We start from the raw sequence: 24,491 nt of genomic DNA on the forward strand, positions 1-24,491 counted from the left end.
CATGGTTGATGCTAACCAACTTCCTTGCTTAAGCAAGTTTCTTTAACCAGGGTTTTAAACTGACTAAGCAGGCAATCACAGTTAATACCTGTGCTGCCATATCTCTTAACCATTGATAGAGGGTAAAAATTCATTTTAGGGCACGAACATATGATCCCATGGCCTGCTTCCATCTCTGAACTGCAGGTATGCAATCAGTCCCAGTATGTCTGCACCTCATTCAAAGAAACTGTTGCAAATATATTGGGACAAGAGGCAACCTGCAAGGACTTGAGGGAGGCATCTCATTTCCCTTCACCCACTATTTCCTCTTTCCCTTTCCTGAAAGCCCCCATAGCCCTCCCCTTTTCCTGCTTCCTTCTCTCCTTCTGGGATTACCAACCTCCAGGTGGGGCCTGGTGATCTCCTGGAATCACAACAGATCTCCCAACTACAGAGATCACTTTCCCCTTAGGGTTGCCTGCTCCAAGTTGGGAAATTCCTGGAGATTTGGGGGTGGAGCCTATGGAGGGCAAGGTTTAGGGAGGGAAGTGACCTCAGCAGGGTATAAAGCCATAGAGTCCACCCTCCAAAGCAGCCATTTTCTCTAGGAAAACTCATCTCTGTTATCTGGAGATCAGTTGTAATTCTGGGTGATCTCCAGTCTCCACCTGGATGTTGGCAACCCTATTTCCCCTGGAGGAATGGCTGCTTTGGAGGGTTGGAGTCTATGGCATTATACACCGCCAATGTCCCTCTCCTCCTCAAATCCCACCATGTCAAGGCTGCACCCTGCAAATCTCTAAGAATTTCCTAACCTGGGATCGGCAACCCCATCTCCTTCCCACCCAACTGCCAACCTACCTTTATCTGCCCCTCTCACTTAAGCTTTCCCTCCTCCACCCCCCCCCGCCCCAGCAACCTCTGCCTAGGAAAACTATGGCCCAGTTGTGTGGTGCCAGCCAGTGGCCCAGGCCCATTTGCATGGCAGGGAACCCTCAAGGACTTGTGTGGTGGCACCTCACTTTGCCCTGTAACTCCTTCCCTGAACTATTTCCTCTTTCCCTCCTCCTGTCAACCCCCATATCCTTTTCCCTTTCCCTGCCTCATTCTCTTCTTCTCAGCCATTCACCAACCAACCTTTTATCTGCCTCCCATCTTCAGCTATATTTATTATTTATTTCATTTATACCCCACCTTTCTCCACAGTGGGGACCAAAGCAGCTTACATTATTTTCCTCTTATCCTTTTTTATCCTCACAACAATCCTGTGATGTAGGTTAGGCTGAAAGTATGTGACTGGTTCAAGATCAACAGGTGAACTTCAACAGGAAGATGGGGATTTGAACCTGTCTCCCAGACTCTCCACTGAAGCTGTAACTGCTACACCACACTGGCTTCCATAAGGTGGCTGCTGTGGATCAGTGGCAAGCAAGCCAGGCCTAGTTCAGTCATGCACGTTGGGTGGTATCAAGTCACCCAGAGGTTGCTTCCAGACCTAGGGTTGCCAACCTCCAAGTGGGACCTGGAGATCTCCAAGAATTATCACTGAACTACAGATGACAGAGATCTGTAGCCCTGGAGAAAATGACTTCTTTGGAGGGTGAACTCTATAGCATTATATTCGGCTGAGGCCTCTTCCCTCCCCAAACCCTGCCCTCCTCAAACTGTACGACAAAATCTCCAGGAATTTCCCAATCTGGAGCTGGCAACCCTAGTCAGGTCTGGCCCCAATGAATCTTCCTTCAAAGGCCAAAATAGGCCTGCAAAGGGCCTGGCTCCTCTCCCTGCCTTTTATTGATAGAACCCAGCCTGGAATACTGTGGCAACTCTGTTGCTTAAAGCTGCAGGGGCTCCTTTGGTAATTTTCTGTTTTTTTTTAAATCCCCTATTTTTATTTTAGATTTCCCATTTTTCTGCAAACTTGGGGCCCTTTTCAGGTTTGTAGAAAGATCTTCCTTGCCTGTTCACAGCTCCAGTCACTGGATTTAAGTATCCTCAGATTTCACCAACTTGGCTATTAGTCTATAGATGCTTGGTAATCGGGACACAGACTAACTATAGATTACTTCCTGGTTTGTGTTAACCTAGTGACTCTTGATTGATACAGGTGTGGGAAAATATAAATGTCATTTTTAAGAAAAAATTCAACTGAAATAATTGTTGAAAATATTTTTAAATGTTGAAAGGCATTAATTTTGGGTTTCACAATTCAAGAAAGATGTTAGACAAACTAGAAAAATACATAAGGCACCCAGAGTGGTAATGAAAAGCCTTTAGTACAAGCTATATTGATGCTTGTGGCCTCGATAAGAAAATTAATGGCACACACGTGAAAGGATTTTGAGAGGTGAACATTTGTTTGTCTTTATATCTAACCAAGATTGAGTTTATTCATGCCATCATATTCCCTGTTACTATGTATGGGTGTGAAAGCTGGACAATGAAGAAAGCTGATAGGAAGAAAGTGGATTCCTTTGAAAAGTGGTGTTGGAGGAGAGTGTTACAGGTATCGTGGACTGCCAAAAAAATTATAAATCAGTGGGTTATAGATCAAATCAAGCCTGAACTGACCCTGGAAGCTAAAATGACTAAACTGAGGCTATCTTACTTTAGTCAGAAGGAAGTTTCACTTACCCTGCTAACATACCCCTTTTCTTCTTTTGATCACCTCTCATGCTTTATAGATGATTGGGAAGGGGAAAAACCTTGGATGTAGAGAGATGTCTGCCACTGTCGCATCTTTGTTCCTGAGCCAGTAGTCCTAGTTGAAGTATTAGGGTACAGCTACCTTGTTAGCAAAGCAGTTTTGTAGCCTCTTAAGGCATGCATTTTCCAAATTTCTCAGCAACCTTCTTAATAACAGCTTTGCCCTTTAAAAAAATTGCAAAGGTTGTCGCATCAGTCTTTCAGTATACACGCTTAAGCTATGCATGGTCAGAGCTGTTATTAAAGATATGCTCGCAATGGAATTACACATGGAATCTAGACTTTCATTGTAGTAAATTGCTGTGCCCTCGGTGTCTGGGTACTTCTGGTGAGACAGGACAGATTGGCTGCATTTTAAAGTTAACTTTTCCCATTTTGTTGCTTAAAATTACTCATGGAGCACAATTCTTCAAAATGTCTCCTTTCGATCATCCTCGTGTGGCAAAATTGCTGCCGCTCCTTCCAGTTAGGCCGCCATGTTCTGTGACCACATGTGTAGAATGTGATCCCTGTTTATTTGGCAAGTATGTAAAAACAAGTGTGTAAGCTGACGTAGTAACAAAGTGCTGGAGGTATCACCAGTGCAACGCCATATGTAAACATCTTTGTGTTTCAGTGCAAGTATTATTCAGAGTATTAGCATTTTCTCAGAGGTGGTACTTAAAACAGGCCATGAAAGAGTGTGTTTATGGGCTCTCCATGTTGTCTCAGTCTTTGCCCTTCACGCAACTTTTCTGTGACCGTCTGGGTGCAGCATCTTGAATTCACCATTGGGGGAGAGGAAAGCAGTGGACCTCCCACAAGAGGTAAAAATCCCAGGAATCTTCTGTGTGCTCCCTGCGGTTTTGCAATTTTGGATTAAAAATGTTAAGAACGGTGCCTATACATATTACACAAGGTTCCTAAAGTATCTTTTTTTGCTTCAGTTCGTGTGGGCTTATCCCTCCCACCTCTTTTACATAAAGAGAAGTAGTATAAAGAACAGAAGTTCTCAAAGGCGTGTTAGCATTTCTCTGAATAATTTCTTCCCACTTGTAGTTGTCCATGAGACCTTCAGCTGCTAGCCACACTGATGTTTGTGCCCTTTGGGCAACAGTAGGCAAGCTGGTGTACATTTTAGTTGTTTTAATTTAAGGTTGTATAATAGGACACTAGAAGCCAAGAAACATAAAATTGCTAGCCATCAAAAATGGCTCACCGTTTGAAAACTGATATAAACAACTTACCAGATTCACTTCAAAATCCTGTATAAATATGAGAATTCATTCAGGATGGACTTAATGACTTCCTAATCAGGCCTGAACTCTCCCTAGAAGCTAAAATGACTAAACTGAAGTTATCATACTTTGGTCACATTATGAGAAGACAAGAGACACTGGAAAAGACAGTAATGTTAGGAAAAGTAGAAGGTAGCAGGAAAAGAGGAAGACACAACATGAGATGGATTGATTCTATAAAGGAAGCCACTACCTTCATTTGGCAAGACCTGAGCAAGGCTGTTAATGATAGGATGTTTTGGAGAACATTAATTCATAGGGTTGCCTTGAGTCGGAAGCGACTTGACGGCACTTTACACACACACAGTCAAAAGAAATGTACAATATAAAATCATGATCAATTAACCATTTCTCCCATATTTCAGCACTGCTTAGTTCTTGTTGATAGGTACAGCTCCAAATGAGCTACATTTAGACAGTAATTCATCCTGGAACAGAACGGAGTATAAATAACTGTGGCAAATATTCCCTCTTCTTGCTTAGTAACTCAAAATGAAACTTAATTATCCTTCTCAATTTCCAAGGGAAAAAAATTCCTGTTGTCACTCAGTTCCATTTGCTTATTTATAGTTGCATTTTATGGTGGGACTAGATCTCCCATAATACTTGCCCAGACACACTTTATCATGTTTTCACATAGAAAGCAATGTTGTACTATTCCACATTATTTTGGTGTAAAAAGATCTAGTTCGAAATACCCCGCATATCCCGATCGCGCCAGACACCTTTGGAAATCCTTTCCAACTTTTGTGGTGGTAAAATTATTACTGCGTATTATTTTCAAGGGTCTTGGTGCTTTTTGAAGTGCCAGTAAAAGTGGATGACAATTGTATTATTTCTGCTTCTGCAGTGGTATTTATTCTTTGTGCCCCAGTCTCATAATGAGTTTTCATGCTGAAATTTTTTCAGGGCAAAGCATCAGATTTTCTTTTGCCCAGCACATTAGTTGGACACCAATATATCTCATTAGACACAGCACTTCAAACAGTAAAACCCAAGAGCACAGCCCCAATGCTTAATGGATATCTACACATTGTCGTCTTCAGATTTGCTGGATTAAACATTTCCTCATGTGGATAATATAAATCATAAATCTAGAAAACACTTAACCCTCCAGTATCTTGGATAGCATTTGGCTTCATAGGAACTCGAAGTATAATCTAGTGTTGATCTTTTTTTATTACAAACGTTCTCTCAAAACCTTGCTTCAGTTGAAGAAAACTATTTGATGTTTTAAAGAATCTACTGCGGGAATGATGAAGGGCTGATCAAGTCTACAATGGAGTCTACTGGCAAGGGTTTTCTGTGTGGGGATGCACTATTTTAAAGCTCATTGTGTTGGATGTGTGATAAATCTCAAGACCAGCAACGTCTGCAGCTGGACAGTCTCTGCATGATGGGACAATGCAGATAGCAAATACTTCTCAATTGTTGCAGCGCCTGTGTGGAGCCGCTTCACATGATGGTTACAACATTTTAATCATTCCTGAAGAGTCAGAATATGTGTTGGTGTTCAATCTAGACCCGCAGATTCAGAGAAAATACGACTTTTTCTGGATGTCTACAGAGCTCTTGCTTTCTAGATGTGCAGGACTTTGCCTTTCAAATTATGGGGGGGTGCCCTCATCAGTATTCCGCACCTTGTTTATTTTTATTGCATGCATTTGGGAAGAGCCGTGGATTCTGATATCATGATCGGTCTCCTTTATCTTAACGGGCACACCAGCCTCTGATCTCGGTTCGTGGTCAGGCTTATATGCTACAATGGAGGCTGCTGAGATCCCTGGTATTAAGTCAGTTCATTGTCAGCAATCAGCACTTTGAATTAGGCCTGGAAATAAATTGGCAGCTGGTGTAACTGATGTAACACTGGCATTATATGCTTCCCACAGCAGGTCCTTGTTTAGAGTCCTCACTGCTGCATTCTGGACTGGTCGAAGCTTCCGGCCATTCTTCAAGGGCAGTCCTATGTTGAACTTATTGCAGGAGTCTGACCTGGACATTACTGAGGCATGAGTAACTGGTCAGATATGCTCTATTTGGGAATGGCCATGTTTAACAAATTGTTCAAAAGCACCCTGGTCCCGTCTGCAACCTGTGTATTCAATAAGAGTGATTGACCATCCCTGGTTTACCTTTAGAAAGTAATGCAGCCCCATCAGTACACCTAATTCCAGAACACCTTTATCCCTGACCAATACTACTTCATTCTTATCTGGATTACATTGCAGTGTTTTCCCACATTGAGCCCTTCACTGCCTCTAGGCCGCCTGTTTAGAGTTTTTCAGCACTTCGGGGTCTGGTGGGGAAGGAAGGAAGGGTAGTATGTTACCCATATTTTGACAGCATTGTACTCCACATCTCCAGATGACCATCCAGAGCAGTTTCAAGTAGATGTTAAATAGTGCATGAGACAAGAGAGAATCTAGTAACATCCATGAATCAATGGCCAAGGGGTAGACTAATGTTTGCCTAGCTTCACATTCCAAGACCTATACACAAGGAACAACTGGGATCTACTGCAAAATGGTGCCTACAAGCCCCAGTCTGCTCAGAAAATCTAAGAGTGTAGCATGGTTGACGGAACACTAGATTAGGATTTAGATATGGACTAAACTAAGCTTCGGTGTTGTTATTTAGAAGCTTTATTGTACTGTCAACTTTTTAAAAGTAATACAACGCACTCAGTAAAACAAATTGTAGAATTTATACATGTTTGGTTAACAGAATTTTTTCAACTTCCAGGATCTAGTTTCAATCACTACATTAAAAAAAAGGTAGCTACTCTTTCAGTAACCAGTAAAGTAACTAGCTTTCCTGATGAACAACCTGGTAATATCATCTAATTTTATAGAGAAATTTTATCAGAGTCAGTATCAGTAGCACTTGACACCTTATTAGTCTTAGTAGAATTTATATCAGTGCTGGAGACTTTTATTGGTGTTATGGCAGTAATCATGCAGATCTTTTGCGTGTATTTTGGCTTTGTCCTCAGATAAGGCCTTTTTGGAAAGACATTTAGTTAAAGATGTGACTGTCTGTTCTGTGCCTGCCAACCTGAAAGTGATCCAGTTGGGTTATTTGAGAGATTTTGTTAATAAATCTGGCTTTAAATTGACTAAGTAGCAGCAGAAGACTTCTTCACATCAATTTCAGAATGGTATAGAAGGACCTAGACAATTGTTCTGATTCCAAGTCTACACATTTCACAAGAACTGACATTATACAGGCAAATAAGTTTATTAAGGGAAGGATTTTATTAATGTGAGAAATGACAAGCTTCAAGTCAACATTCAACCACAAATTTTGGTTTATGAGTTAATCTGCAGCCTGTGATTCTTTTAAATTTTGATATTCTAATTATGGCATTCATTCTGTACTTTTCAAAAGAAGGAATTTTTAAAAGAAGTATACCATGCTTGATAGTATCAAAAGCTGTTGAGCCAGAAGATCTGACAGAGAATATACTTCCCCCATCAGTTGCCTGGCACAGGTGGCAATTACTTCTTAGGCTGAATAACCAATGGATCTTAATCTGATTTATTTGCTTTACCTTCTTTGTTTGCCATCTAATCACATCTGATATATGGTGACCCCTGGTGGGGGTATTCAAGGCAAGAGGCGTGCAGAGGTGATTTGCCATTGCTTGCCTCCGCGTCACGACCCTGGAATTCCTTGGAGGTGTCCCATCCAAATACTTTTCAGGGAAGACCTGCTTAGCTTCTGAGATCTGACGAGATCAGGCAAGCCTGGGCTATCCAGGTCAAGGCTTGCTTTACCTGGCAAATGTTAATATGTCTTGCTTAAAGGTGTGCACTCCCTGCAGGGAAAGTGACTTTCTTTAGCATTCTGAACAAGTTGTAATTTCATTAGCATAGTAGCCAAACCTGAATCAGGGTCCCTAGTGAAGAGAGTTATGAGCTGTGGTAGATTGGAGGCTAATTCCTGGGTGGACTGGGCTCTGAACATGAATATTGCCTAACCTCTCTTGCACACAGACCCAGAATAGGGAGAGAATTTCAGTCCAGTTCTTAATAAACGGCATAGCCTTTGCCTCTTCATTCCCAATGTAACGGATCGGGCATCTGAGAGCAGCGGTGGAACAGCTGTTTGCTGCTGTTGTTTAGCACAGTTGAGGTACTACATCATAAAATGTTTACCTCTCTTTTGCTCTCTTCCACGCAGGTTGAGCATGCGCAGCCATAAATATGCAGTGTGCTCTTGTTACTAATGGTATTTGGGCTTAGAAGATACAGTGAACGTTTTATCTTACTGAAGTGATCAGTTTTGCTGCCTGTGGGATGGAGAAGTTCATGCTTTTTACATAACATGCTTATTGCAGAAGCTAAAAGGAACACTTCTTCAGAACGCTTCTTCACTGTGCCTTTAGTCCTGCCTGCTTGTATGTGAACAAAGCTGAGATCACGAAGGCGTCCTGAGAATGCCGTTTCTGTGCTTTCATGCTTCGTTGTTCAGCCACTGTTCCTGCATTTGTTTTATGGGTTGTTCTCTGGAAGATCTCAAAGTGTGTCATGCAGAATCTGTGAACAGTAGTTCTGGCCTTGGTCTGGAAAAATGTAATTGTGTGTAAGAAACAGAAAAGTGAAACAGGTTCTCTGGTAACATGGACTTGGGTGTGCTGTGTAAATGTTTGGGCTTGTTGGTGTAAGGTGTACGTGGTGTAAAGGCTTAGTTCCAGCTGTGCCCACAAGTCCTAATCATAGTTCTGGCATGGAAGCAGTGGGGCCTTTTTGGCTCTTAACAGGCTTAGATGCTGGTTTCAGGGATGTAGAAATACAGCCAAACATAAGAATGCAGAAGACTGGGGAGTTCATCTTGCCAAGAAAAGGACTGCATTGTGTTGTTTAGGCTGTTACGCTGGGTTGTTTTTTGTTATCACCCATCTTGTGTCCTTTTCTCCATCCAAGGCAGCTATGTGCAGTAATCCTACTCTGTGCTAGGAGTGCGTGGTATACCAGCACATGCTGAAGCTGGGAACCGTATTTCAGCAAAGCTGCAGTAGATATTGGAACCCGCTACGGGGCTTGGTGCCTCTGCAGTGTTCCGACCAGGATTTGGGCTCCTGGCTTTGGCATTGGCACTAGGAATGCTGGCAGCTGTGGAAAGCCTTGGGATGCAGCTTGCATTTCTTTTAACTTTGATGTAGGCGTTTTTTTAGCATTCTGAGCAGTGAAAAACAGAAATTAAGGTTCAGTAAAAGACTCGAGCTGCTGATCATCTTGGATGTGAGCTGTGTGTCTCATTGAATAACTTATGGCTCAAATGGGGAAGTACATCGAGTGGGATTTACAGTGCCTTTTAGATCTTGTTTGTGTGGATGCCACTAAATCTGGTTCCCTTCTTTCCTTTCCTTTTCTTTTCAGGACGATGAAGGCCAAACGGCGTTGCATTATGGTAAGTAGCAGATGAGCATGTTTGCCTGTTGTTGTGGGGACTGCATGAACAATAGCTGAAGCCGACTACGTACAGCAGAAGCAAATGCCTTTCATTCTAAGCCGTCAGGTTTGGTTTTGCGAGCAAAAAACGCAAGGCCTTTCGTGCTGCTGCAGTGTCTGTCCTGAAGTAAATATTACCTTCTCACTGAGATGTCCTTGGATTTTATAGCATTTTATTTCCATCGATTTTGGTTCAAGTTGACCACTGACAGATAGTTCTGGCATCTTAAACTTCATCTTCGTGGTCTCTGTGCAGTCCCACATGGAGACAGCACATGCGCAGGCCAGCCGCAGAGGAATCGGTTGGAAAGCTTCTAGAAAAGGGATGCTTCCCCCTCCCCTCCGTCTCACGCCGGAGCCAACGGCTCTTCCCACACCAACAGACACGTGATGGAGGGGCGGGGGAACAGCCATCCTTCAGTTTTCTCTTCGCTGCCAAGGAACCTCTCTCCTTGCTCTGTTTTCCTGACCTTAGAAACCCCCTGAAGTGTGCTCTTCACACTGCATTGGTTCTTGTACGTTTCAGGGAGAGGGAAGGATTGAGGTCAGGAAAAAATAGAATAGGGAAAGGGTTAAACGCCTCTCTCCCCATTCCTTAGCTCCAATATGAATCTGACGCACACTCCCCACTACTTAAAAGAGGTCTTTGATTTGGCTCTCAATCAAGATACTATGAGATCTTTCACCATCCTCTTAACTTAATTTTTTAAAAAGATTGCTCATTTGTTTATTTTTTCCTAGATCCACACAACACATGTATGAAAAACAATGTGCCAAGGCAGGAAGAAGCTCTGTCTTCTACCTACCCTAGGAATAATAGTGGGGCCAGAAGGGCGCTTTCAGACAAAATGGGGCAGGTTGATCATGCGGTACATCAGAGAATTCCATTATGAGCAAGTTTATTGTTCAAAAACACTTTGATAGGAAAATGGGTGAGCCAAGAAGGCCTTTGTTGGAGTGCCTTTTGTTTTGTCTTACTTCCTTTTGTAAATCTCCATAACAATTTACAATGCAGTTAATACGCATAAAGGGATATATATTTTTAGTTATAACTAATTTGAACTACAGGTCTTATAATTTCAGAGCTGGGTCTGTATTCCTGCGTCGTGTTTTCTCTCGTTACTGCCTTGGCCTGGATGCAGCCGCCTCCAGTGGCACCAATCAAACCTTGCTTGAAGCTTGACAATATCTTGTTAGTTTAATTAATCATTGTGATTTGCTCAGACCTGCAATCTCCTGAAAATCCTTACGTATTTATTACTCCGTCCGCATAATAAAGCCATTAATTTTAACAGAGTTGACTGTCGGCACAATCCCCTTTCTCCGCGAATAGCCTTTCCTCTTTGTTGCAGCCGCACAACAAACCAATCAGCTAACCAAAATACCTCCGCGTGGGGATGGAGAAGTGGGGAGCGGAGCTTATTCTTCTTTTTATGAGGGTGTTTGGCCTGACAGCTGTCCTTGCCTTGGCAGCACCGGTGATTACAGCAAGTGTCAAACTGCATCCTTAGATAGGTAATAAATCCTGGTTCGTTCTGATTAAACGTGGGTCAGAGCCATTTGGAGGTGAAGCGAAGGACAACTCCCCAGTATGTTCCTCTCAAATGGGTGGCCTGTTACGAAAAGCACCAACGTGTGCTTTCCCCCTGCCCCCTTCGGTTCAATATCATCTAGTTATTGGTGCCCCTGTCATTCTGTGGTCAGCGGCAGAGGCTGTGTCTTTGAAAAGCCCAGGACGTGTGTGGTCTCCCTCATGAATGGCCTGTTAGCCTTGTAGTCCCTTCCCACCATCTACCCCCACCACACAAGCGCGCACACACTTGTTCCCCACAGGGAATGCTCCAATGATTGCCTTTCCGTCTCCCAGAGGAAATCAAGGTTTCTCCTTGCACTTGAAGTCACGTGGCTCTAGAGTGGGCTGGCTCTTCATATCCTCCTGGGCTCTTTCTTCCTTGTCGGAGCACCATCTGCTCTGCACTGTGGCAGGGCAGTGGGAGGGGATGCCAGAATGGAAATAAATAATAAAAAGGAGAAATCTATCATGAAAACCCTGAGGATTAATGGACTTGGAAGGCAAACTATGCTGAATGAAAATTCATCTTCACCTGTGCCTGTGTCAGGAGTGCCTCTCTGGCGCTTGACAAATAGAGGTTCCCAGGGCATGCCATAAATTCTGCAGCTGTTCTAATCTCCAGGGGACAACTTTGCACTCTTTAGAGGTGGGCTGACGTCCTCTTGGGGTTTTTTCGGAGCAGTGGTAACGCATTGTCTCACTTAGGGACGATTCCCTCTTCGATGCTTTCTCTGCAGAAATGCCAGATATCTGTCCATATGGCTGCTCCTAAGCATCAGTCTGCAAAAGACCCCTTGTAGTATTTAGTGCAAACAGACGACTTTCAAGTAATGTAGCATCTGCCTCTACTCTGCTTAATGCAGGTCTCTTGTGGAATGATCACAATCAGATGGTGGGCTGGAATCTTTCCTGCCTTCTTCTTTTGGTTGGTTTCCAGATAGCATTCGGCTACCCCCTTGCCAGATGATCCTCCCTGCCACCTTGCCTGGGGTTTACTAATTTTTAAGGCTGTCAGCCGACTGAAGAATGTCCAGTTAATTATTCTTGCAATTGATTAAGTTTAAATCCAGTGGCACATTAATAAAAAGTTCAGTGGAAGTGCCCTTTTAAACCATCGACAGGAGTTTAAGGTAATTTACTCCTTTGTTTATTGACACTGTGTGTCACAGCTAGAACAGAAAGGCAATCTTTAATGGTTCCTTTTTAATGCCCTATCTCAAGGACCCCCCCACCCCCTCTGGAACCAAAATGGCTGCAAAAATCAAGCCAAGTGTGCCACTGACTCGCAGTGCTACTGATTTAAAAGGTACCTCTCCTTTGCCATCAATCGAGGCAGTTCCGTGCACATCTTTTTGAGAGCAAGCCTGATTGAACACCGCAGGAATGATTCATGTCCAGGGGCACAAACCTGGAACTCAGCTGAAAAGGATTAGGACGGCAACCGAGCCCCAATTCTGGCATGTGTCAGAGATTTACCAGTGCACCTCTGGGCCTGCGTAACCTAGCATAGCTGTGTTGGTGATGGAGCCGCAAATGGGTTCCAGTAGGGGCATTTTAGGGGAGGAGTGGGAGCCGGTCAGCATCCTAAACATTGTCTTCCCTGTATCCTGTTCCAGTGCTGGCAGAGCAGGTACACAAGAGGGGGCATGTCTAAATATTCCTGTTGAACTCAATGGAAGGGAAAGCCACTGCCTACCACCAGCCCTGCCTCCACAGCCACGACAGAACTTGGGGCTCCTGAGGAGCCCATCTGAGAAGGAATTTGGAGGTTAGGGAACATCCCCTAGTACTGTCTGTGACTAGCCAGTGTGGTGTAATGGTTAAGAGCGGTGGTTTGGAGCGGTGGACTCTAGTCTGGAGAACCGTGTTTGATTGCCCACTCCTCCACATGAGCGGCGGAGGTTAATCTGGTGAACTGGTTCCCCCCCCCCACTCCTCCACATGAAGCCAGCTGGGTGACCTTGGGCTAGTCACAGCTCTCTCAGCCCCACCTACCTCACAGGATTTCTGTTGTGGGGAGGGAAAGGGAAGGTGATTGCAAGCCGGTTTGATTCTTCCTTAAGTGGTAGAGAAAGTTGGCATATAAAAAACAACTCTTCTAGCTGCAGAGTTCTCCAAAAACACATCTCGCATAAGGAATATGTGGCAGCATCAGCCAAGGACATCCATATCCCAGATGACAGGGCCCATGGCAGAGGGCTACGCCTCTCTGCCCTCATGTTGGGAACGCTGCAGCATTCAAACATTTCCTCTGCTGGCAAGCTGAAAACATTGTTCAGGGCTCCAGAGTTCTATGCAGCAAATATGTCTCAATGTTTTTAAGAGGAGGAAGTAGACGGGAATGTCTCAATTGCTGAAAAAGTTCCAATTAATAGAAAGGTGGGTTTTTTTAATTCCCTGGGGGGAAAAACTCCTTATAACCGTGTTATTAATTTGACTGATTACCACAGCAATAATTTGCAAACTGAACGCCACAAGAAGAAAAAATTAGAGGCTGCTGCCTGCTGCAGTTCTGTGCCATCCACCTGCCTCCTTTCAGTTGGCTTCTTCTGGGTGATTCTGACACATCTCTGCTTTGGATGGAATTTAATGATCCAATCGGTTTCAGTCCTCAGGTGCGGCAAAATTACCTGTGCAGAGGAGGAGAAGTGGTTAAGAGTGGTGGACTCTAATCTGGAGAACCGGGTTTGATTCCCCACTCTTCCACATGAGCGGCAGATGCTAATCTGAACTGGTTTGGTGTTCCCCACTCTTCCACGTGAAGCCAGCTGGGTGACCTTGGGCTAGTCACAGTTCTCTCTGAACACTCTCAGCCCCACCTACCTCACAGAGTGTCTGTTGTGGGAAGGGGAAGGTGGTTGTAAGCCGGCTTGATTCTTCCTTAAGTGGTAGAGAAAGTCAGCTTATAAAAACCAACTCTTCTTCTTCTCCTTCTTCTTCTGCCTGACCTGGAGGTCCCCGGTTTTGAGCCACTCCGAGCCTGTTACATTTCTGTTTATGCGGTCACAGCAGGGCTAACAGAAACCATGGCCTGTAAGACTCTGCAGAAAGGGGAATGAGACCTGAGTCGTGGTCAACAGCACTAGGCCATGGGGACAGTTGCTGTTGCCAAATACCGCAGCATCTAAAAATCTTGTTGTTTTTTCCTCTCCCGTTGTTCCTTTAAATAACCTCCAGCTATACTGCTGTCCTCTTTTAATTAAACTTTCACTTCTTCCCTCCTCATGTGTCAGCTGAAGAAGACAACAAAACATTCGGGATATTTTGTAATTACTACACCTAATTGCAGAAAGGAGTACACCACTAATGTGTTGGTGTCTGAAATATAATTAAAAACCGTAATTAGTGTGTAACAAAGAGGCTTCTTGAAAGTATAGATTCCCTTGGAAATTTCAGTTATCAAGTTGCTTTAGGGCAAATCTCCTGGCCAGATCTTGTACATTTACTGATGAAATCCACTGAAACCCGGAATTAGTTTGAATGTATTTGATATTTGCATCAGTATTCTAAACCAGCCCTTTGTTGAGAGGTTCTTCTTTCAGAGCATCCATGGAAAAGCACGCTGTGTGTATACCCTTGTGTGTGCGTGTGTGTTGACTGAAGCTTGCATCGTACAAATACATCCTAATTCTGAAAAAGAAGGGCTAAAGATGCAGTTTCACCTGCAAAGAGATCTGGAAGTCCAGGGTGGTGGTGGCTTCTCTCCCTGATCTGTGCAACATTATCCTCTTAATATACTGAGCCATAATTCTACCGGGTAGAACAGAAACTTTGTATGCACTAAGGGCATACAGTCTCTGGCATCTCCAAGTTGAAAAGACAACAGGAGTAGAAAAACCTGTTTGTGACACATTGGGGAGCTGCTGACAGCCAGAGTAGATAGCTACTGGGCTCTTTCTTTCTTTCTTTCTTTCTTTCTTTCTTTCTTTCTTTCTTTCTTTCTTTCTTTCTTTCTTTCTTTCTTTCTTTCTTTCTTTCTTTCTTTCTTTCTTTCTTTCTTTTCTTCCTTCCTTCCTTCCTTCCTTCCTTCCTTCCTTCCTTCCTTCCTTCCTTCCTTCCTTCCTTCCTTCCTTCTCCACTGTTGTTGGACCTTCAATGGATTATACAAGAAGATTAGTGTAGCCTACTTCTTCATATATATTTGATTCTGCATTGTTTCCTACATTTGCGTTCCAGTCACCTGTGATTATCAGCACATCTTGTTTAGGTGTGTGCTCAGTTTCTTCCTGGACACTTTGGCATAAAAGCTTGCAATTTCTTCCTCATCAGCATTTGAAGTTGTGGCATAAACTTGAATGATGGTTATGTCGGTAGGCTTTCCTGAAGTCTGATTGATATTATTCGGTCAGACTTTGCATTAGCCCCTGACTGCCTGTGCTACATCTCGCCTCACTATTAAAGCAACTCTGTTTTTTGTCATTCCTCCAGTAAAACACTTCATAATATTCTGACTGAAAATGTCCTATTCCAGTCCACTTTCGTTCACTCCCAGGTTTGAAATGTTTAAACATTCCATTTCTTGTTTTATGATTTCAAGGTTACCTTGATTCAGGCGTCTCACGTTCCATGTTCCTATTATACGCTTCGAACAGCTTTGGACATTCCTTTTGCATCCATTCACATCAACAAGTGAAGGTCCTTTCGGCTTTAGTCCAGTTGAGTCATTAAGAATGACGCTACCCGTACTTGTCCACCGCTCTTCCCTAGTAGCTAACCCTGGTTAGTACTGCACAGAAGAAGGCAATGGCGAACGACTTCTGACCAACCCTTACCTCGAAAACCCTATGACAAGACTCGAAGCTCTGCCCACTCACAAAAGCTCCTCCTCTCTCTTCCCCCTTACAGTCTTCTCCTGATACAGGAACTGTACTGGCTCATATTCTCCCCCCCCCCCCCAAGAGAAATGGCAACACTGGGCTTTTTCACCCACCCTTTGACTCCTTTCAGATGAAAATCTCATATTACATTTTTTTTTCAGATGGGGAAGTGAAGCAGGAAAGAAAATTAAACCACCCTGCCTTCTCAGTTTAAGGCTGCCCTGTCCAGCCTTCATGCATTTTGCCCTCACAGCACTTCTGAGATGCAGATCATCATAACATCTGTTAATGAGACTAAGCAAATGTTTCTTGTCCAGGGCAAGAGAGCATGGCTTTGTGGTTTTGGATTATTCTGGTGTATTCATGGTTCTAAGGAGCATGAAGAGAACAGAAAAATGGCAACCCAGTCTATTGCATTTCACTTAATAATTCTGGCTCGAATATATTTATGCCTTCCTGCCTTTAAGGACCACATTAGGATTTCCAAATTAATTACATTGAGGCAACTGCTACCATAAGCAGCCAGTGAAGCAAATTCTGATCTATAATATTTCTGCATCTCATTGCTTTGGCAAGCAGAGGCTACTATTCTCTCTCCAGCAGTGTACTGAACTGCATGACTATTTTAAGAACAGAATGTGAAGAGAATCACATTCATTGAGTTTCCTTTTAAAGCATAGTCTCCTTAAACTTAGTTTAAAAATCCTTGCTTTCCTAGTGCCTGAATTGCCTTGACAGATGAAGTTAGGGCCAGTTCTTATACTGCAGTGGCAGGTAGGGTTCTTCAGGGTCTCTGAGCCCACAGATTTATGAACGCTGTCTCTGAGCAGAGGCAAGTTCTGATACACCTTTAGAGTTTATTTTTAGGCGCTAGCTCCACCCATTCCATGCATGTCTAATGCGGCAGAGCTGCATCTTCCCCTCTGTTCTCTGCAGAAGTAATAGGTTTGCTGCTTTTCTTCATAGTACTGAGATCACCTAGAGTACTGTGTTCGGTTTTGGGCACCGCAATTTAAGAAAGGTGTAGAGAAGCTGGAACGTGTCCAGAGGAGGGCAACGAAGATGGTGAGGGGTCTGGAGATCAAGTCCTATGAGGAAAGGTTGAAGGAGCTGGGTATGTTTAGCCTGAAGAGGAGAAGACTGAGAGGTGATATGATAACCATCTTCAAGTACTTGAGGGTCTGTCATATAGAGGATGGTGCCGAATTCTTTTCTGTTACCCCAGAAGGTCGGACCAGAACCAACGGGTTAAAATTAAATCCAAAGAGTTTTCGTCTAGACATTAGAAAGAATGTTCTAACAGAGTGGTTCCTCAGTGGAACAGGCTTCCTCAGGAGGTGGTAAGCTCTTCTTCCCTGGAGGTTTTTAAGAAGTGGCTAGATGGCCATCTGTCAGCAATGCTGATTCTGTGACCTTAGGCAGATGATGAGAGGGAGGGCATCGTGGCCATCTTCTGGGCATGGAGTAGGGGTCACTGGGGTGTGTGGGGGAGGTAGTTGTGAATGTCCTGCATTGTGCAGGGGGTTGGACTAGATAACCCTGGTGGTCCCTTTCAACTCTATGATTCTATGATCTAGTGGATTTTTTTCTCATATTTTTCCTCCCCTTCTGTTTCTATTGTTTTCCTACTTTTCTATCCTGCAGGTGTGTTTTCCTAACACTCTTATGGTCCACTTGTCTGTGGCACAATGGACAACCCTTTAAAAAGTTTGGACTTCCGTGGAGGGGCACTTGCCCTCACTGGATGACAGCAACTGCTTGTTTTGCCTTGGGGAGCAACACAGACTTTTATCCCCACTGTCAGAATTCACTAAGCAAGCACGCTGTAATCGGTCCGCCCATCTCCAGACAACTTTCTGGGAACAGCGTTATAAGTATGATAAATCAACTCTGTATAAGCACCTCTGGCATCTTTAGTGACCCCTGATGCTTCAGTCTCTGCAACTTGCAGAGGAAGAAGAGCGAGCACATCAGTCTAAGGAGCTCTAAAGAGGGAATTTCCACACAGCAGCCTGAGGGGCGTCCATTAACCACCCAGTAAACCTTCAGTTCTATGAGGCCACGCTCACCTGAACAGTGACCTCCTCAGTATCTGAAGCCACCTCTGAAACTAGCCGTGAAAAAGATTCAGTGCTTTGCCCCAATAGCAAAACGCCTTCTTCCCTGTGACTGGTATGCTGCTGCAGTATTTTTGGGAAGGTGCAGCTTCTCCCTTGTAATCACAATACAAAACAGAATAAATAAGTCTTGTATACAAAGATGCAAAAATCAAACAAAACAACACTAGGCTATGCAAACTAACATTCTATATTGACAAAAATAATCATAGTCACAATAAGGGTCAAACGTACCAATAGAAAGTAATTCAAATTGAATGCAGATGCACCTTCCCAACGCCACCAAAGAGATAGAATTAAACCAAGTCCAACAGGTACATGATGAAATCCGTGGTAAAGCATCTTCTGCAGAAAGTGATTGCCAAAATGGTCAGGCAAGTGTTTTCTTCAGCAAGCAAGCGGCAGTGACAAAGGTAGACCAAGGGAGATGGACGTTCTGGAGAGAAGATTGAGCTCCATGCATGGGTTGGCTAGAAGTTGTTTAAGATAGGTTTAACTGCAGGAGTATTGTATTTAGGCTTTACGAGGATAAAGCGACTGATGAAGCCATTGGCTTCTATCTGGAATGTCCGTCTCCCGTGGTCTACCTTTGTCATTGCCATTTGCTTGCTGAAGAAAACACTTGCCTGACCATTTTGGCAATCACTTTCTGCAGAAGGTTCTTTACCACAGATTTCATCACGTACTTGTTGGACTTGGTTTAATTCTACCTCTTTGGTGGGGTTGGGTAGGCGCATCTACATTCAATTTGTATTACTTTCTATTGGTACGTTCAGCCCTTATTGTGACTATGATTATTTTTGTCAATATAGAATGTTAGTTTGCATAGCCTAGTGTTTTGTTTGATTTTTGCTCCTCCCTTGTAGGCAAGCTTCCTGTTAGGTCTGTGCAGAGTTGGCTTGTAAACACTTAAGTTGTTGAAGTGTCTGAACTGCACAAGTGCAGAGTCTGTAATATGACTGCGCGCTCAGAGAATGTCAGTGTTATTGAAACGGCATGCGATGGATTCATGGAATAGCTGCAAGAATGGGGTTGTTTACGTATAACTACAATGGGAGGGATCTACAGCACAGTTACTTTATATGCAAGAAAACCTGCAGTCCATCATTGTTTCTGTCTCATCTAAATTCAGACTCAGATCTGTTCATCCACATCCTGTACCTAGCCAAAGGCAGATGCCGAACAGAGAATGAGAATGTAAAACCTTGAATGAGAGAGAATTTAAATACAATCAGTGTAATGCTGAGCTTCCTTACTCTGTATGACAGGGGTCCCCAATGTGGTGTCAGTGTGGTAAAGTGATTCAGAGTGGTGGACTCTAATGTGGAGAACCAGGTTTGTTTCCCCGCTCCTCCACATGAGCAGTGAACTCTAATCTGGTGAACCAGGTTGGTTTCCCCACTCCACATGAAGCTAGCTGGGTGACCTTGGGCTAGTCACAGCTCTGTCTGAACTCTCTCAGCCTCACCTACCTCACAAGGTGTCTGTTGTAGGGAAAGGGAAGGAGGCTGTAAGTCGGTTTGATTCTTCTTAAAAGGTAGAGAAAGTCGGCATAAAAAACCAACTTTTTCTCACCACAGCACGAGGATCTTCACTGTGTGACTAAAAGGAAGCAGCCATTTTGTGACTGTGCCCCACCGCACAGTGTCAGTGCCAAAGGTCCCCGAGGACTGCTCTATGATCATGCTCAACAGCCCCTAAATTTACCTGACCGCCACCCTTAAGAAGTTCAGTGGGTGGCACTGCAGCCAAAATGGCAGCTGAGAAAAGACTCCCACCACCACAGCTTCCCTGTCACAGCCTAGTTGCTTAAGTGATGTATGCCACAATTGGTAGGATTTGATGCAAGTTGCCCTCTTTTCTGCCTCATCGATCTTGTGCAAGGGCAAGGCCCCATCCCCAGATGTGCCAGGCGCCACCAATCAGCATTCCTCCTGCTATAGGAGGCAGGCTAGAAGTTGAGTGTCACCCTCTCCTCCAGCTGTACAGGCCGGTGTGTTTCTCCACCCAATCTCTCTCAGCCCCACCTACCTCACAGGGTGTCTGTTGTGGGGAGGGGAAGGGAAGGTGATTGTAAGCCGGTTTGATTCTTCCTCAAGTGGCAGAGGAAGTCAGCATATAAAAACCAATTCTTCTTCTTAACTTCCTTCCTCTTCTTCAGGATAGATATTAATTTTAAAGGTGAGGGAGGCAGAGAGAAAGATGTTTTAGGGTATATAAAAGCCAACTCTCAAATTTAACAAAATAGGGTATAAGAAAGAATATGCACGTTAAACTAGGTTAGACCACATGAAAAAATTTCATACTACACCAAGAGCTATTGGGACAGAAAACCTGGTAATGGCTGTTCTTCCAGCCAGTATGTGTGTAACTATAGTGCTGAACCCAGGTTTGGGTCCCTACTCTACCATTCTGAGCCTCACTTACTTCACAGGATGGTTCTTGTAACCTAGTAGCCCTTTGGGCAACTTGAAATCTGTTTTGTATCATGCTGTTTAATCAGCTCTGCATCACACCTTCTCCATTCCACCTTTTTGATTTTACAAATGGTTCTAGTCATGAGAGAGATGTGGAACCTCCATGCTCAGAGACAGTGTACCTCTGAGTAGTAAATGATGGAAGAAAATAATTGGCCAGAGTTAGTCATCTGTGTTTGACCAGGAAAGGTGCAACTGTCCTATTTCTGCCTGTCACAGTTATCACCTGAAGGGAGAGGGAGAGTTATTGGAATTTGAGTTGCAGTGTAAACACTTTGACTCTGTGATACATAACCATTCCCAGCTAGTCTATTGGGTCTGAACACAGAACTCTCAGCTTTGAAGCTTACAACAAAGAGTTGTTACTAGGATAAAATGAAAACAGTACACTAGTCTCTATTGGACAGCAGAGTGGAGTAAAATCATAAAAGAAATGGTCTAACTTCCTAATCTTAACAGAGTAATATAGAAAAAAATGTTAACATTTTTAGACTGCATTTCTCGATTGCTTTCAATTCAAGGCCAAATCAAGGTAAGACATCCATAGTGGTTTTAAATTCTACACTTAAAACCAACATTCTTAAGCTAATTGCACCAAGTGATGCAAGTTTAGCGATTTCTTCCAGGAGGTGCACACAATGCGTTAGTTAATGCACATTATTTCAATGCAGTGGAGATGAAATTTTAGCTAGGCAGCTAGTTGTTTAAATAGGTGACCGTGGGCACTGTTGTTTAAAGCTAAACAAACAAACACAACAGACACCCTGTGAGGTAGGTGGGGCTGAGAGAGCTCTAAGAGCTGTGACTAGCCCAAGGTCACCCAGCTGGCTTCATGTGGAGGAGTGGGGAGTCAAACCTGGTTCTCCAGATCAGAGTCCGCCGCTACAAGTAAGGTTGCTCACAACTTAAGACTGTTTAGCTGGTTGTAATAAAAGGTGTTACACTACTGTTGCTCTTGAAATCATTTCCTGTTATATCAGTACAGTGACTTGAAATTTTGTAGGTTTTAAGTATGCTAACATTTTTAATTACTTTGAGGAGACCTCAAGTTCAGCATCACAGTTCCTAGCTTCAGGCTATGTAGTTTAATTCATTGTTTCTCCGTGTCCCCCACCAACTTTCACTTCCCAGAGCTGATTGCTTCAGAGGGACCATATGCATACTCTTGAACAGTTTGAAAATTTGTGCTGTCCGTTACCTGTTAAAGTAGTCAATATATTCTACACATAAATCTTTGTAATAAACCTGAAACATTTTTGTGTGATATACCCCTTGACTTACTTAATTACGTAGAAGTATAAGCATGGTGGTTCTGTCCAGACACATAATGGGCTGCTCTCCACTGTGCTAAATTGCCCCCTTAACAAAAAAAATTGCCCCCCTAAGAAAACATTTCTGGCTACGGGCCTGCCCGTGCCCAGGACTTACTGGTGGGAGAAGTCAGTTGCGTGCCACTGTGTGGTCGTGGTCATCTTTCTATTCCGCGTGCCAGCTCGGCCATTGGTATAGCATTTACCATGACAAGTTGAACGACACCCCTCAGAGTTTTAAATCCCTGTTGGCTCTGTGGGTCTTCATGAGTACAGTGGCCAGAAAAGTTAGCCGTTCAGACTGCCACTCAAAATAACCTCTTTATTTGCAAACAATTCATTGTGGCATCATGAAGAAGCAACTGCTGTGGAAAAATCAGCAGTGGTAGCAGCACTAGGCCAAAGGTGGCATATAAATTTTCGCAAAATAAGATAAAAATTGATAATAAATCTAAGCGGTATCCGGTGCAGGATTCCGTGTTCGTGTTCTACCTGGAAATATTCTCACATCCTGACATGTCTCCCCTACAATTTGTCTTTTCGTAAGGGTGAGCCTAAGAAAAATTGTGTTAATGGTTTGGCAAAATAATTCCATTTTTAAGATTGCCTAAAAGTCACAAAATGCCAGAGCCAAGGTTGCAGGCTCTCATGTTTTCTCTGAAAGGTTATGATTTAAATTTAATATCTTGCACCTCTTCCCTTTACCTTCATTTTAGCAGGCTGTGCTTTCCTGGCTACCTCTAAAGTAATTCTGCCTCTGTATCTATCGATAAAAGCAAAAGGCCTCGTACAGTCATCTCCGAAACAGGACTCTGCTAGTTGACTCTTGCTCCAAGATTCAGACTTTTTATCCTTTTCCTACTTCATATATAATCAGTCCTTGCTAAATACTGTGGAAACATGGTCCCGTATAGATTGCAGGAAACCGAAATATGATTCTTAGCATGTCAGGAGAACCTGTAATGTCACTCTTGAGCAGAATTTCCCTCTGCTGTCCCTGTCACACATGAACACACGAAGCTGCCTTCTGCTGAATCTCAGACCCTTGGTCCATCAAAGTCAGTATTGTCTACTCAGACTGGCAGCGGCTCTCCGGGGTCTCAGGCAGAGGTCTTTCACGTCACCTACTTCCTAGTCCCTTTAACTGGAGATGCCAGGGATTGAACCTGGGACCTTCTGCATGCCAAGCAGATGCTCTACCACTGAGCCACAGCCACCAAGCTTGGCTTGATTTTCAAACTGTTTGCCTTTGTAGTTTGTGGGGAAAGAGTTCCATTTTCAAGATGGCCTAAAAGTCACAAAATGCCAGAGTCCGGATTTACAGGCTCTCTCACATGCTATCTGTTTTTGTGTTTTCTTGTCACTTAATCAGCTGCTGCTTAATTGTCAGCCGTGCTCACTGTGCCCTTTTCTCTCTAGCTTCGACCTGTGAGTTTTCCGACATCGTGGAGCTGCTGCTGAAGTTTGGAGCGGACCCTACAGTTCGGGACACAGAGGGCTACCTTCCTGAGGAGGTGACGGACTGCAGAGCAATCACCTTCATACTGCAGAAGCACACCGCTAGCAATGCTTAGCCCGGAAGGCCAAGGAAGGGCAGATGGCCCCCAGCCCAGGACTTTTAAAACAGACACACATTGCAATAAGGCCTGCCCTTCTCCCAAATAATCTTCTTTGGTATGCATGATGTATGGAGATGGGGACCCAGTGACGGAAGAATATTGTTCTGGGAGGAGGAAATGGGGCGATGGAGCGTGTGCAGCACAGGCCTGTACATCTTGCGGCCCACCAGGTCAAATGCAGCTTTTCCAGCCATATATTGTATCCTGCCTTGTGATTGAGGAACACTTCTCCCAGCCCCCCCGCCCCAAAATGGTTCCAAGGATGAAGCAAAAACAAGTCTTATTGTTTTGTTTTGTTTTGGAGTTTCTAGTAGTTCGCTAGGCACGTTTGGCAGACTGTTAGATGGATCACGTGTTTCTATAGGCCTGGTGCTGCGTAAGGGCCCGTATTGCATGCTGTGGAGTTTTAATCATGATTCTGGAAGCTGAGGAGAGGAGCAACCGCATCAAGACTGCAGTCTGTGTGCCTACTCAGGAGCAAGCCCCACAGAGTTCGCTTTTCCAAGTAAATGTGCTTTTTTTTCTTTGCTTTTTTTCGGGGGTATAACGCAATTTACCTAGTGGGAAGGGGAAATGTAGCTGGGGGGGAGGGGCAGATAAAGTGTGCAGCCGTGCGTGTTCAGCCCATGTACAAATGATCTCTTTCCCCGACAAAAATCACTAAACAGTAAAAGAGAGTACTGTGACACTGTTATCGACTCCCCGCACTTGTGAAATGGAATTATGGGTGTTTTCTAAGATGTAAAGGTGGGAAGGCTTTTCTATTGCCACTTGAGGGTGGAAATGGCAAAACAGGGAATCTAAAGTCAGTCGCTATGAGAACGGATGGGAATTTCAATTGTGTGTGTGTCCCTCTTTCTCTGTTGTAAAGTACTGTCTTGCACGATAAAACACGTTGAAGAGTTTTTTTCCTCAGTTGTTCCTTCTCCTAGTTTGAAATCAGACTAGTTGTACAGAGAGCAATATGTTCTTGCATTCAACATTGAAATAGGAGTTCTCTCTAGTTCTAGCTTGACTACCTCAGTTTCAGAAGTACTTAAACTTTTTGGGAACCGCAAGTACAGCCTGTGAAATCTGAAGCATCTTTGGAAGGTGAAAATGAACATTAACAATAGAGGATACAGAAGAGGATGGAGAGGGAGTTACAGGTGTACAAC

General features: G+C 43.8%; 1 protein-coding gene across 1 annotated transcript in view; it reads left to right on the forward strand.

The window, feature by feature from the left end:
* Window positions 1-23,398, forward strand: part of ACBD6 (acyl-CoA binding domain containing 6) — a 156,393-nt gene extending 132,995 nt beyond the window's left edge. Inside the window, exons 7-8 of the mRNA XM_056844532.1 lie at window positions 9,350-9,380; window positions 23,135-23,398. Coding sequence (XP_056700510.1) covers window positions 9,350-9,380; window positions 23,135-23,289 — 186 coding nt within the window. The 3' untranslated portion in view covers window positions 23,290-23,398. The remainder of the gene's footprint in view (window positions 1-9,349; window positions 9,381-23,134) is intronic.
* Window positions 23,399-24,491: the final 1,093 nt, after the last annotated feature.

This window comes from Euleptes europaea, chromosome 2, assembly GCF_029931775.1.
Source record: "Euleptes europaea isolate rEulEur1 chromosome 2, rEulEur1.hap1, whole genome shotgun sequence".
NCBI classification, from domain to species: Eukaryota; Metazoa; Chordata; class Lepidosauria; order Squamata; family Sphaerodactylidae; genus Euleptes; species Euleptes europaea.